This window comes from Buteo buteo, chromosome 3 (genome assembly GCF_964188355.1).
Source record: "Buteo buteo chromosome 3, bButBut1.hap1.1, whole genome shotgun sequence".
Taxonomy (NCBI): domain Eukaryota; kingdom Metazoa; phylum Chordata; class Aves; order Accipitriformes; family Accipitridae; genus Buteo; species Buteo buteo.
In genome coordinates, this window is record NC_134173.1 from 9,552,548 (window position 1) to 9,567,560 (window position 15,013).

The following is a 15,013-nucleotide window of genomic DNA, read 5'->3' on the forward strand; positions in this document are numbered from 1 at the left end:
CATGGGGACATGGTGGGAAGTGTTCCACAACTGGAGTGCTGCAACAGGTATATAGGCTTGCTAGGAAGGCCAGGCTGCGAAGGTGAGAAGGGGAGTTTTCTTTCATGTGAGAGAAAAGCTGGAATGCATGGAGTTCTGCATCTGAGACTCTGGGATAGACAACAGGCCAGTTGAGAGCTTATGGGTTAGGATTAGAGAGCAGACCAACATGGTGATGTGTGTGTCTGTTACAGACAATGTGATTAGCAAGAAGCAGATGAGGTCTTTTGTAAGACAATGGGAAGAAACCTTGCATTCACAGGCCCTGGTCTACATGGGGGACTTTAACCACTCTAACACCTTCTGAAGGGACAACACAGCAAGACACAAGCGATCCAGGAGGTTTTCAGGAGTGCACTAACAAAAAATTCTTAACACAGGTAACTGAGCATCTAATGAGGGAAGGTGGTTTGCTGAACCTCAGACTTGCAAACAAGAAAGAACTGGTCAGGGATGTAAAGGTTGGGAGCAGCCTTGGCTGAGAGAATTGAGATTGTTTAGCCTTGAAAACAGACAGTGCAGGGGGAATTTTATCAAAGTGTATAAATACCTGATGGGAGGGTGTAAAGAAGACAGTGCCAGACTCTTTTCAGTGGTACCCAGTGAAAGGACAAGGGGCAATTGGCACAAATTGAAATACAAGAAATTACAATTAAACACAGAAAAAAACCTTTTTTACAGTGAGAGTGGTCAAGGACTGGAATAGGTTGCCAAGAGAGGTTATGGAGTCTTTATCTTTGGAGATATTCAAAACCCAACTGCACAATGCCCTGAGAAACCTGCTCTATTTGACCTTGCTGGAGGGGGGGGGGGGTGTTAGATGATCTCCAGAGGTCCCTTCCAATCTCAATTATTCCATGATTCTGTGATTTTCTGAATATTATTTTTGAGTTTTATTTATTCCTTTCTCTCCAGGTTTCTATACCCTTCCAATCACTCTGCATGCAATCTTGGTCAAGACCTACATGTTTTAAATTTAGAAAATACACATTTAACCCAGTGTCGGTTTTGCCCAAGGCTCCAAGAGCCATATATAGTCTTTGAATTCTTTGTCTGAATTTTCAAAAGTAGAATGGAATAACAGCTGTTACAAGACCTCATAGCACAAGGCTTCAGAAAACCCACAATAAGGCACTGTGACTTCCTATTTTGGTGTGGCTCTTAAATTTAGAAATTCACTGAAAAATATGATAAAGCATCTAACATTTTTGACTGATATATTTTGAAGTACAGCTATGAAAACAAATGCTGAAGTCCTGGCCTCACAGGACGCAATGGTTGAAGTCAAAGCTCTCATCAATTTTGACTCTGTGTGAAATCAACCAAGGAATTATCAAAGCAAATAATCAGATGAGAAAAAAAAGAGTATGCTGCTTCTTCTGGAAACCTTCAGGCTGAAGCCAGAAAAATCTGCATAGGAAAGGTAAATTTCAAGCTCAGTGCAGAGGATAATGATTAGCCCATAATTCTGTAAAAGGCTCCAGTAGAAATCTGAACTTCAAATATAATTCAGGAAATTAGTCAAGCTTCAAACTCCTGTTCTTGTATACTTGCCGAGAAAAAGAGAGTAATCCTTCTTATAAATATTTTAGGGTAATTATTTAGGTTAAGCCTAATTCCTCTTCTTACTAAAGCTAAAAGGAATTTGGCTCCTTGGCTTTAAATCTGAACTTTATCCCAATATGAGCCATATGATAAGACATACATCTTCATACAGAAGAATTAAGTTAACAGAAGAAATTATTTTACTTTGCTAGATATATTAAGTTTAAGCAAAAAACATATATATAACTAAAATAAAGTGTCATATGATATTGAGATGTCACCATGCCTTGAATTTCTTGAGCACTACTAATGATTATTATGGAGCATTCTCAAAACTGAGCACCTGCTTTGTGCGGGAAACCTACTCATATGTGCTAGTACCTTTTCTCCACCTAATCCTTCAATCAGAGCTGTGGCATTGTTCATCTTCCTTCTGCACGCCTCAGCATCATCAAGTAAGGCCTGCTTCTCTTTCATAGCCATATCATACATGGCTTGTACTTGATCTAGTTCCATTTGCTTCTCGTCCAGCTGAATTTGTGCATTATTCAGTTCCATTTGGGCAGCTGCAAGTCTTCCCTCTTGCAAGGCTAAATTTGCCTACAGACATTTAAAAGTAAAGAATAGTTAATACCTATTATTTCGCAAGAGCAAATTACATTCATTTAATAGCACATATTGTACTGTATTGGGTACTTTGTAAATAATACATGTTTAAGATGACAGCAGTTTTTTCAGTTTTTTACTTTTCAGCGTAAAACTGGAACACAAGCATAACATTAAAGTTACTCAATGCAATCTTAAAATGTTTTAATAATTTTTTCAGAATGATCTATTGATTACACAATGATCAATGATTTGAAATCACAATACACTTGAAATAGTCGTATACTAGATATATGAGGCAACCCATGCAATGTTTTCTGTAATATATTCTTAGTGCAAAAGAAAACTAAGATTGTCTTCATGGATTATAAAATAATAATAATAATGATAATGGAAACCACTTTTTTAGTCTCTTTCACCATCAATTATTTTTACAATAAAAATGTAACAAATGCATTTTTTGCTCCTCTGGAAACTAAAACTCTAGAGGCTTTTCTCACATCTCTATATAAACTCGAATGATGAGTTGCCAGTCATTTAAATGTAGCCTTTTAACTTGTATATTCTTAACGGGGGGGGGAAAAAGTATTCTGTGAATTTGGAATGTGTTTCCAAATACATGTTTGCAAAGGATTAGAGACTGATAAAGTTCTTATGAAATTCACGCTTACAGATAAAGGTTGTTTCCATTTACTCTGAATATTTAAAACACTTGTTTAAATATCATGTATCTTATTTCTATTTTTTCTGCTATACGACTTATGAAGATGGAAACCAAAAATCTGTAAAAACTGTTTTTTTACAAGTATGAAACTGGACACTCACATTAAATCACATTAGAAGAGTAACAGCACAAGGAATGTCTGGGTTGACTCTTAGTAAACATTATAACCATCGGTTGGGTTTTTACATTAGATCTTGACTAAAAACATAGGTTTAATTCTTATCAAAATATGCTAAAATCAGCAAATTCTTGCTTTGCGGGGGGGGGGGGGGGGGGAGGAGCCAAGATCATATTTTGAGATCTGGGCATGATAAAAATGCAGCATGAAGTCTGGTGGATTTCAAAAGACAAGTGTGTTAGCAGGGAATTAGAGAACCATCTATGCACCAATCAACAAAGTAGTACTGCTTTATGAGTTACACACCTAGAGAATAGCATTGTCAGCAAAAAATTCATTTATTGTGGCCACTGATTCTTTTGACAGATCCTAGAGATAAACAAACATTTTATAATGGAGATAAGCCACCAAAATGGCTGCTCATAAAATTTCTATCATGTAAGAATGCTGAAATATTTTTACTCCACTGTTTATCAAAGAGCATATTAAACTGTATCTCCTGGAGACAAACACTGTTAAATCAGTGAGTCTTGTTAAGACCCACTGTTCTTGTTAAGAACCACTGCTGTTATTTTTTAGTGAACCATGGACTATCAGGAAAAGTTTAAACAGTAAAAGAGTTTTGAGTAGGTGACGTAGTGTTACTGTGTCCTGCACCGGGGCAGGGGAGTGGGGGAGGGAAGAGGGAGAGAGAGAGAAAAAGACAGTGCTGGGCCCTTTCTAGATATTAATAAGAAAGGGCCGACAACAAATGGCTTAATAAGATAACTGCTTGAAAAAGATCCATAATAAGAAGAGGATCATAGATAGTGAGTAAATATTACATCCCTTCAGATGCTGGGCACCCCACATTCATGCAGCATCAGACAGAGCCTGGATAGATCTTCCCATGGCATGCTGCGCAGAGCAGATCCTGTCCATGGAGAGAAAACTCTCTCTTTGGGTCATTCAAGCTATTATAAAGTTACCTTACTAAGCCATCTGTTGCCACGCCTTTCTTACTGAGATCCAGAAAGAGCCCTGTACCAGCCCTGTCTCTCCTATCTCACCCCTGTCCCCCCTTCCCCAGTGCAGAGCATCCTCTTATCCTTAAACTGTGAGGGCTAAAAATGAGAGCAAAATAAAGTTATGACATGTTGTTTCATCCCCAGCTGACAAATAGTGAGGTTACACAGGGAACAACATCCTTGGAGAGTTGGGAAGAACAGCCTAGGCAGAACAGCTGGAACAACAAAGAACTTACACCTGGCTGTGTGGATTCGTACTTCACCTTGACATTTATCACAGCAGGATGTGAACCTCAATGGAAAAGGATGGCCATGTGAATTCCCAATACATATGAGCAATGATGACTTGTAAATATGAAAAACAGACCTCCATGCAGCAGAAACTACCCAGAAATGTACGAAAGACTGATAAAACAGACTTCCCAGTTCTTAAAAGCTCTTAAAAGGCTACCAGCTTTGAAGATGTAGAGACAACAAAAAAATATTTCAGACGAGTACAAAGAAAAAAATATATTGTATTCTAACATGAAAAAAAACCCCAAATTATTTACACAAGACTTTACGGGATTTCTAGAAGATGACTTATAATAAGAAATTATTTTACAGACAATTTAACCAAAGTTTTCGGCCAATTTTAGGATAATCATAACAAAGTAGTAATACATTTTGGTATTAGTTTGATTTGTAGGCTGCTTAATTATAAGTGATGAATGATGGTTGGCTGCACAAGAATGACTGCTAACATACCAGGATGACCAACCTACGTGACTCCCAAAGGCAGAAAGACTACTTGTTTCAGATTACCCTATGAAATCATCACGATTTGCTCTCTCCCTGTCTTTCTTTCCAAATCCATTTTTCAAAATTACATGGGTACAAACACGGCTTTTGTATTGACATCACTGGCAGGTTGGCTGGCAGCTTCCTGTGCAGAGCTTTGCCATGAGAGCAGGAGGCAAGTTCTGCTGCCAAGGAGAATCTTCTGCACAAGAAGGCTACTACAGTCGCAAGCAGCTTCATACAAAGATTTCCAGCCAATTACAGGAGGTAAGGAAATGTGTCTCCCAACCACAAAGAACCACTGTGGCCTTTCTAATTTTAGTGGCATTGCTATGTGAACAAGCTTCACACCCTTCATTTCATCCCTCTGAGTCACGCAGCAAAGCAAGGATTCACAATTTGTTCCAGCTGGATGCAGTGTGAAAGCCTGAATAAATGGATTTTATGTGAATGAATCGTGAGGACTCGAGACATGAGATCCACACTCTTATCTGCACTCACGGAGAGGAGGGCTACGCTAGAACATGCCGAGGCTTGCGTGAGAGTGGCAACTTCAGCTTTTTCTTGCTGTTGGCATTGTGGGGAACGACACAGACAATCCTCTCAACATCTGCTCCAGCCAGCGTCTCTACCTGCTCTCTGCGACAGTCTGCATGAGGCAAGTATGGAGACAGTACCTGTGCCAACAAGGGCCACAGGCTAAATTGTTAAGCAGCTATTTTGCCTTCTTCCAAGATGCCCTCACAGAGGACTTCATAGCAGGTGGTGAGATGATCCTGCCCCATTTTAACCTTTTTGCATTCCACATAAAACCAGGACAAACAAACATGTAATTAGTCCATAGCTATACTGTTAAATTAAACATGCCCATGACCTTTCTCTGGCACTGAGGTTAACTAGCGTAAACCAGCTCATATTAAGCTGTCCCAGCCTCTAAAATGGTATGACTGCATCCAAACAGCTTCGTGGAAATGGCCCTTGGACCAAGCTAGTTCCTGAAAGGTGCCCAGAGATTGCTGAGAAAATGCTGCTTAGCCAAGACCAAATTCACACTAGGGATCATTCTAACAATTTAACAGCGCAGACGATCACTACCCAATGTCTCGAAAAATTCCCTAGTACTGTTTAGTTTATTAGTAGTGACACAGCCATAATTTCTCGTTGATACATTGCAAACTCAATTTTGCAAAGCACTGAGTATATCTGGCCCTGATCCAAGAAGGCATTTAAATAAAAATGCCTTCTTCAAAAAAAAACCCCACCCCATTTAATGCTAGCCCTGCTCTTGAATGGAATGCCCAGACCAACCCCAGATCACTCTGCAGAGCAGCTGTTGCTCACTAAATTCAGGAAATGTTACTGGAAGTAAGAAAAAAGTGCAGCTGAAACTTTATCGTTCACGACAGGTAAGGAAGATTTGGAGCTTTCCCAGCATGTCTTTTGTTTCAGGAATTTTAGCTTTCCAAGTTCGCTCTTCTTACAACCCATTGAGCATTCACTACTGCTGGACCAGGCCAGAAGGCTTCTTGTACTTGTACACTGTCACTCTGCTCAGGAGCCTCTGTGGATGTGCTGGGTGACCACCTTTGCCTTTTGCTTCAGTCCTGTCCTGGGCACATGGCATCTGACTGACAACTTGTCATGGAAATGCAATCTCAAGCTGCTCCTTTCCCAGATCACTGCAGATTTTTCACATGGACACTCCACTGGTTTTATATCAACTTTCTCAGAGCCTCAATATCATGATAAGTTTGGATTCATCATTATTTAGGGAAACATTATAAGAGAGGCAAACACATACACAGGTTTTGCAGACATTCAAAAAGCAATGTTTTCACTTCACCAATATAAAAAAATTATACACATATACATATGTATACATATATACATATGTAGACATGCAAACAGATCCATGTAGAGTGACCTTAATAAAATCTTTGCTATCACTGACCATTCTTTGGGATTAAAACAACTTTTGAAAGGCACAGAGATCATGCCCCTTATCTGCTTTTCACAGCCTCTACTAGCTACTGAAAGATTCTCCATTTTTTCCATTCAGTTAAATGTCCTGACTTTAACCTGTTTTATTAGGTGATCTAATCCTCCCCCCACCCCCACCCCAAATATATGCTTCCCTTCTACAGTTATTGTGGGTCTTGCATTCAGACTTGAATGCTTGTTTTCCTGCCCAGTAGGCATCACCTTGACAAGGACACACTTATTTAAATGGAAAACCACCAAATTTTGACACTTCTTGACTGTTACCTCTTCCTCAGATGCAAGATTTCCTCTTATTGCCTGCTGTGGTTTTTAGTCCAGCATGGAGACAAGTGAAAGCAGAAAAGGCAATCAAGCCTCCTATTTAAAACTGAGTTTGACAAGGAGAGTCCTCAATATCAAACAGAATTTATAAACTGTAGACAAACTTCCCTTGATCATCATAACAGCCTAAGGAGAACTTAATTAAAATCACTGGAGACATCTCTAAGGGAAAGTATACTCTTATATACAGTATTTTAATTGGAGGCTAACAGAATCACAGCAAAAGCCAGGGCTTCTTCATTCTGCTGTTATATTCTTCAATTAATGGATAAATAGCAGACGGTGTTTCAGAATTATCAGGTTAATCCAGCAGGCTTGTTTACTAGGTAACAAGCTAGAAAGGAATGGCTCACAGTCTTGCTGAAGGTTGATAGGAAAGTAGCGCACACATAGTGACCACTGTATGATAAGCAACTACACAGTATTGTATTTGCAGGCAACATTTGGTTATACTTTCTGTGTTTGACTCTAACTAATGACCCTTAGGCTGCAGGCCACATATCTAAAGAATGTAGGTATCCATTTCTAGGAAGGACTTAATTTTTGCACCGTATATTTACTAAAATTTAAGTCACTACTAATTAGTTTTCACAAGTTGTCACATTTAAGATAAATGAGGCACTGAGTCTCAGTTACGATGCAATTTAAAAATATATTGGATGGACTTTGCAGGTGTTGAAGGGGATTTATCTCCTAGAACAGCAGTTAGGATAAAGCAGCTTGATTAATTCATTCAGTAAACTTGCTTTTAGCACTGGATAATTTAGGCTGCGCTTGTACTTTACGCAGTTTAATTGTACATTTATTTTCAATTATTTTGTTAGCATCACTGCAGTGCTTCCTGCAATCTCTCCTGCATACTTTAAACACTTCCTCCCTCTGTCATTTTCAGTTTTAAAATATTTGTGACTGTTGCTATACCTGACACTTTGCCAAGAAATGCATGTTCAGTTTTTTATCAGCTACAGTGTGACAAGAATGTAAATACTTGAATACAAAGTTAAATTTATATGTAATCTTAAGTCATAGATATTCAAATAAAAACTGCAAGAGCACTTTTGCAGCTTTCAGAGTTGCATCTGCATAAAAAGCCACTATTTCTCTTAGGTCTTGCTCTATTTTATAGCTCTCAATAGCCACATTTCAAATTCTGTTTTCATTAGTGAACAACCTAGTATTTGAAAAGGGAATTGCTACTTATATATCACAGAAATATAGTCTTCTCTATCAGCTACTTGAACCAAAAATATCATGCTTTTAACAAATTTGAATCAGATCTGTCCAGATATACTAAAAGAATATGCCAAGAGTTTTGAATATACTGTGGATACAGTGGCTTATACAATAGAAGACTGGATGTAAGTACAGTGGAAGCATAACTGACTGAATGTATTTCTTGAGAAAAGAGCCAGAAAATCCCCTGTAGAAGCAAAGATTATAAATCACTATGTAAATATTCAAAGTCCTTTTTTTTCAATATGCTCATAAATGAAACATTTCTAAGACAATAAAGCTATCTCTAGGAATGCAGACAACGGTAGCTGATCCCTTTCTACTGTAGTTCAATGTTACAACAGAATTCTATGCCAGGTGACTACTTACTTTATCACATATACACTCACACGTAGCAGTTTGACACTCCAAAGTTTTCTTCAGGAGCTGAATTCTACCTGAATTCATTAAAGAATATTTCTGTGCCAAGAACAGTCTCTCCTCTCCCAGATTCCACTAAGACCACAATGAGTATGCTCTTTCCCAGGCTAGTAGGATGGAGGAGAAGATTTCCTGAAACCATAGTGCCTGGCACCAACTCCGAGAGCAGAGACATCCCACCTGCAGATAGACAGGCTCTATAAAGAACCTGTGTACTAAGGCTCCCATTGAAAACTGACCGTGTTCACGCAAGTAACAATTGTACCACACGGTAGCTCTGTAAGGAGAAAAAATTGCCAGGACATATTTAACTTCTGTGTGCTTTACTTCACAACTGGATGTGAAGAAACAAGAATCTCTTGTAACTGGTGATCTCTTTTAGCCAAAATAATGCAACATTTTTTCCATTCAACTATAGTCATCCCTCAGAAAAAGAAAATGCGTAGAATGAAATACCTTAAGAGGAAGAACTTCTTTATTAATACCATAGAAGTAAGCCATTGCTTGTGTCCATGAGCAAAGACCTGCTACATTTCCACACACTTTTTTAGCAGTCTCGAGATTATAATCCTCCATATCCAAATAAGGCTCTAAAAGCTCCACAGTTTCTCCTGTAATTGAGTCCTAGTCAATGGAAAGGAAAAAATATTTTTTAAAATGGATTTTATAACTTCACAGAAACATTTTTTTCCTTTTTAAAAACATGCTGCTATCAATTCTTACAGAAGAAATGAACAAAACAACACTGTTGCCTTTCAATCTTATAAATGACTGATTAGTTGGGTTTTGTGAACTCAAGTGAAAATAGCTCCTACTTCCACTGCAACAGATTGACTTGAGTTTGCATTTAATATCCCTATTTGACCTGTAAGATTTACAGACTTTACTTGTACTCATAGTTCCATGACAACTTAAGCTGATCTAAGTTATTGCTGCTACAGCACTGTACCTTCTTTCCTGTCCCCCTCAACCAGATGTTCTTGCCCCAGCTTTAATACCATCACCAATGCTCAGTGAGCTAGTTCAGAAGCTAATATGACAGAAATCTAAGTCAGCAAACTAGTGATTAGTTTTCTTCTAGGCTAGTTCCCCGAACAAGCTCATCATGGCATCAGAAAGGCACCAATGTGAACACAGCTAAGAGAGTCAAATATGCAGCTTTAGGAAGGAAAAGGGTGAAACTGCAAGGCACTGACTTCACTGAAGCTAACCCTTTTCCTTAACTGTAAAAGCCATTTCTTTCAGCTGTTCACTTCATTATTCTAATCTCAGATTTCCCCCCCCCCCCCCTTCACAATCTGTTGAGAACACGAAAAGCCAGATCTTTGATGATGGTGGTTAATCTATAATTGTGTAAGTGTCAGAAGAAAATGGAATTCATCTCCTTAAGCAATGTAGAGAGTAGAAGAGCTTATACAGGTTAACAATGGTTGCTTAACAATAGAGGCATTAAGAATCTTCCTTTTTTCTGGCAATGTATTAATGTCTTTCTTTTAATGCATCTAAAAATCATCCTCCATTCATACTGTCAAGCAATATACCCTTTTCCTACTTTTCTGCATAGCAGAAGTCTTGTACTTGTCTGATCCCTAGCTACTATAATAACAAAGACATCCATTATATTATTCCTAAGATGAGACATGGTGATATTTTCACTATGAGCATTTACTAAAGTGTAAAATAGTGCTGGACAAACACATTGACTTTTTTATTCTCCTACTCAAAATTATGAGCTAGCAAGCTGGCAAAGGTGAAGCAAAGACCAATCAGCACTGGCCTAAATCTCTGTTCAAGAGCTTGGAAAATATCACGCTTTTCCTTCTAAGTAATGGATTTTAAACTCAAGAAATTATTTCATCCACTAATCTTCCTTGCCTAAAAAAATTAGGAAAGAACAAAAATCTCACAAACAAGTAGGCAGTGTAGTCTACTCAGAACTCCAGACATGATGAGCTTTCTTTTCATATGTACTCAATCTTAGAAACAAGAAATGAGGCAGGAGGACAGCATGTGAAGTACCTCATCAGGGATAGAAGTAGTCTAGTGTTCTTCACCACATTCATCAGTATCACTTCCTGCAAGAACTCAGTCCCACAGAGGTTGTTCTGACTTCTCTGAGTAAAGTTAAATGTGTTGCAAACTACCAGCAGGAACACATACACTATTAATAAGTGCCAAAACTGGAAGCCTCATTAGAGAGAAGCTTGAGTAAGGAGTGCATAATTAGTGCCCATTATCTTTAAACTCATTTCCTCTTCCTGTTTAGTGAAGATAGCACTTGGAGAAGTGACCAGATTGACAGCCCCAGGAAGAGACTGTCTACAAAGGCAGTGCAAGCTTCCACATGGTGCCTTGTCAATATGGCTCACTGGGAAAAGTGGCTCCTGGGGATAGTGAGAATCATGGTTTCAAGCCTCATCTGTACAACAAAAACACTCCAGTAGCTTAGAAAAGGCATCAGAAAAAAAGCATAGCTGAAGCAGATTAAAAAATCAGTGTATAAATGAAAGAGTATGTTCTGCAACATTGCAGAAAGCCCAGGTTCTGCCAAAACCTGCTTGGGTTTCTGGATTTCAAAGTTGGGCCATGATTCTGCCATTCCATATTCCAGCCTAGCTCTTTTTCTGGTCCAGCTACCTGTGATATCTTCTTTTCCCTGCAGAGAAATTTCCCTTGTCTCACAGTTCAGTGAATCTTGCTATAAATGGGACAAGTTTCTGTCCTGATAGAAATAAAAAACTGCGTTTGCTTTTATTTTTCTTACAGTTGATACTAAGGTTCTCAGTTCATTCTGCATTTCACTACTTTTCTAGTGAAAGAACCCCAAAAGTTCCCAAATATCTCAATATATGTCCTGACAGGATGCTCATTTTCTTCTGTATTTCCTCCTAGCTCCTCATCAAACAATCCTGGAGACAGAGTTCTAGAGCACCTTATATGCAAACAGGCCTGGTAGCATTGGAGATGGTGAGCCATTTGAAAAATCAACAGTGAGTCCTCTTAAGGCAAATTCAGACTGAGAAGCAGGAACTGCCTGAATAAAGATAACACTAAGCTCCTCTAGATTTGATCTAGTGCTTGGGATACTTGTGACTGCCATCAAAACTGTGTGGCCCAGGAGAAAGATTACTGAAATAACGAACCATGAAAATGGAGAGGAGTACAGTCAAGAAAGTATCTACAACTATAGGTACACAAAAGCCTCATCTGTTTCAAAGTACCTTTGAAGGTACAAGACACTTTTACATGATCTTTAAAGACAGTTATAGGAGTAATAGTGCCACTATTAACTTCTTACCTTCTGGAAAGTAAGCAACATGCTAAGAAATCCTGAATTATTCATTAGCTTCAGAGCCTCAGTCCATGATGGCTTCACACATGGGCGTTCTTGATCAGGTGTTACTGAGTCTATTTTTCTTTGGAATAAAAGTAGCACACAATCCATAATTCGCATTATCAAGTGAGGAGGTTTACCCAGTTTGCGAACAGTTGCAATGTCAGAAGGTTTTATTGTCTGAAAAATTGAAAAAGAAAATAATCCATTTATTTAAGCAATCACTTGATGGCAGAGAAAGATGGTTTTGGGGAGAACTGTATAGGTAATGCAACTGCTGCAGTTTTGCAGGTCACTCAGAAGTAGTACTGCAGAAAGTCCTTAAAGGTAGTACCACTCAATGACTGCTTTATTACCTGACAGTAGAGGAGATACTGGCCATCTTACCTCTCCCCTGCTTCAGTTTTCAGCTTTTTTTCTACAAGGATTAACAGGTCAGTGCTAGTCCTTTCAATATAATTTTTTTCAAGTCAGAAGCATAAGCTGTATTATTACAAATAACAATCATTAACTACATGCATGTTCAGAATATCTTTGATTCTGACCTGCAGGGCTGCCTCAGCTTCTTCCAGTGCGGGTCTTGCAGCTTCAAGCTTCTCTTCTGCTGCTGCTTTATCAATGGCAATGTCATCCACAATGGCCTGAGCCTTGTCTTTTACCTTTTGCACCTGCATTTTCACCTTTTCGGCAGCTTGGGCTTTCATAGTTACTTCCAATAAAACTTCATCAGCTTTTTTCGAAGCTACAGCCAAATCTTTCTCCTTCATCACCAACTCTTTGGAAAGCTGATTTACTGAAACCTCAGCTTCCATCAGTTTTGCAAGACCTGTGTTGAACAAATTCCATTTTAGCAACAGGAAGACCTATTAAGAGAGAAACCTCAGTGAAGCAATCTGAATACTTAAAATAAGTCACTTGATTCGTATTTAGGAAGCCCAGTGAGTGATCCCATTTGTTGAACACCAAAATTAAGCAGGGGTAATATCCATTTGCTATTTAATTTTTCTTTTCTTTTTTTTTTTTTAATGGGTAAGAGTCTTCAGATTCTGTCACTTGATCACTTGTTTATATTCTTATATATGAGAGGTACTCTATATATTAAACATACATATTGAAAAGCATTAGTATTGTGAATGGCACTCAAGAATTATGTGTGAAATTTCAGAAATTCATGAGACGATAAGAAGTACTAGTCTGTACTCTCTGTACAAAACAAAGAGGAGGAACCTGGCATCCTAAGCAATGCAAGTGAAGACACAAGGAGACTAGGCTGAGCTTCTAAATTCAACATTACATGAAGGTCCAGATGAGATGGGGGCAAAAGAAACTGAAGATTCTTGAGCGATACAGTGCTCCAACATTTTTATCAAACAAGAAAATCACCGAGAAAAGCTGTAAGTATAAAAATCCTTATATATAAATGCATGCATCTAAATGTAAATGCATCGTGTAAATCTTTCTAACCCTCATAAAAAGCACATGTGTTCCTTCCAGGCATCCAGCCACCCTCTACCTATGGAGATATGTGTACATAGCTCAGTTCTGCACTTGGCAACAGTGGGAGAAAAACCAGTTTAAGTTCACATTCACCTCCAAACACCATTAAGTTTTGGAAACTGTTTAATTGTTTACTGTGTATGACCTTGTGCAGTGCAATATTTTGGAAATTTTACATTTGGCATATAACTTCCTTTAAAAGATTCTTCAGAGGGACTGAATCTGAACATTTACTTACCTTCCCTCAGATTTACTTCCAGCATGTTTAAATGTGAAAACTAGGATCTCAGTAGTTCCTTGGCATGCATACATGTCAAAGCAGGAGTTTCAGGTATTTTAACTGCTAACTAATAATATTTTCAAAACTCACCTGCAATCTACAACATTCATGAAGTTCATTGAAACAAAACCTCTGCATATTTTGTAATCACACACAACAGACATATGAAAATCTGCTTCCAAATGAAAGTGAGCTCACAATTTAAATCCATACTTTTACATTCTTTTACTCAGATTCTTCTCACCTTTTTAAAAACAAACAAAAATCAAATGGATTCTACAGTACCTGTTCTCATGCGTTCAGACAAACTTCCTACGTTGGCAAATTTCTCTTTGTAAATAGCTTTGTAGCCTCCAATGAAGGACAGGTAAGATTTTGGAGTCACAAATGTTCGTCGCCTATATCGTTCAAAGTATTCAACACATTTTTCGGCTACAATATCTTGAAATGTTCCCATGGTGTTAACAACACTCTGTTTCACTTCATCTGTGCACTCAATATGGTAGGAAACTAAAAAATGCTGTGCAACTGCTACAAGAGCATCTTTAGGCCAGCGCTGGAACCAGTCCATAGTACAGCCTGAAATCAGACCTGGAAATTTGAGTGCACGAGTTCTGAATTTTTCCCCAACAGGAGAAAAACAAAGAACCACATGCAGGTTATTACGAACTCGAGTAAGAAAGTAATTATAAAGATTTTCACCAGTGGGATTACGCCTTGGGTACTCCTTCTTCATTGACGGTATCAGGTCTTGTGTGATTTCACCTATTTCATCTCGTGCAAAAAGATTTGAGACTTCACCTGAAGCCAAAACATTGTTCATGTACTCAAGAAAAGATTCATCTCTGATTTCATTGTCTGTGAATATAAAGACAATGCCCTTTCCTTTTTGCCCAGCAGTGCGGTACAAGAATTTGAGATCATCCAAAAGGTTGTTGGTGGCATATGTTCTGGGATAGAAAAAGATTAAAGAAAGAGAGAATAAAATTACAGTCCATTTTAGGAAATATCTATCATATGGCTCAGCTTCCTTAAGGCAAGAAAAAAATCTACATAAGAAATTAATGCCATATATCCTGGTTTCATTATTTTAGGGTTTTTTTCTTAA

At 38.2% G+C, this 15,013-nt stretch overlaps 1 protein-coding gene across 1 annotated transcript in view; it reads right to left on the bottom strand.

Annotated features, from left to right (window-relative positions):
• LOC142028869 (dynein axonemal heavy chain 5-like) overlaps positions 1-15,013 on the bottom strand; it is a 170,223-nt gene that overhangs the window by 58,786 nt on the left and 96,424 nt on the right. Inside the window, exons 57-61 of the mRNA XM_075022779.1 lie at positions 14,191-14,855; positions 12,674-12,954; positions 12,093-12,308; positions 9,251-9,418; positions 1,966-2,184 (exon numbers count right to left, since the gene is read on the bottom strand). Of these exons, the coding sequence (XP_074878880.1) occupies positions 1,966-2,184; positions 9,251-9,418; positions 12,093-12,308; positions 12,674-12,954; positions 14,191-14,855 (1,549 nt within the window). The remainder of the gene's footprint in view (positions 1-1,965; positions 2,185-9,250; positions 9,419-12,092; positions 12,309-12,673; positions 12,955-14,190; positions 14,856-15,013) is intronic.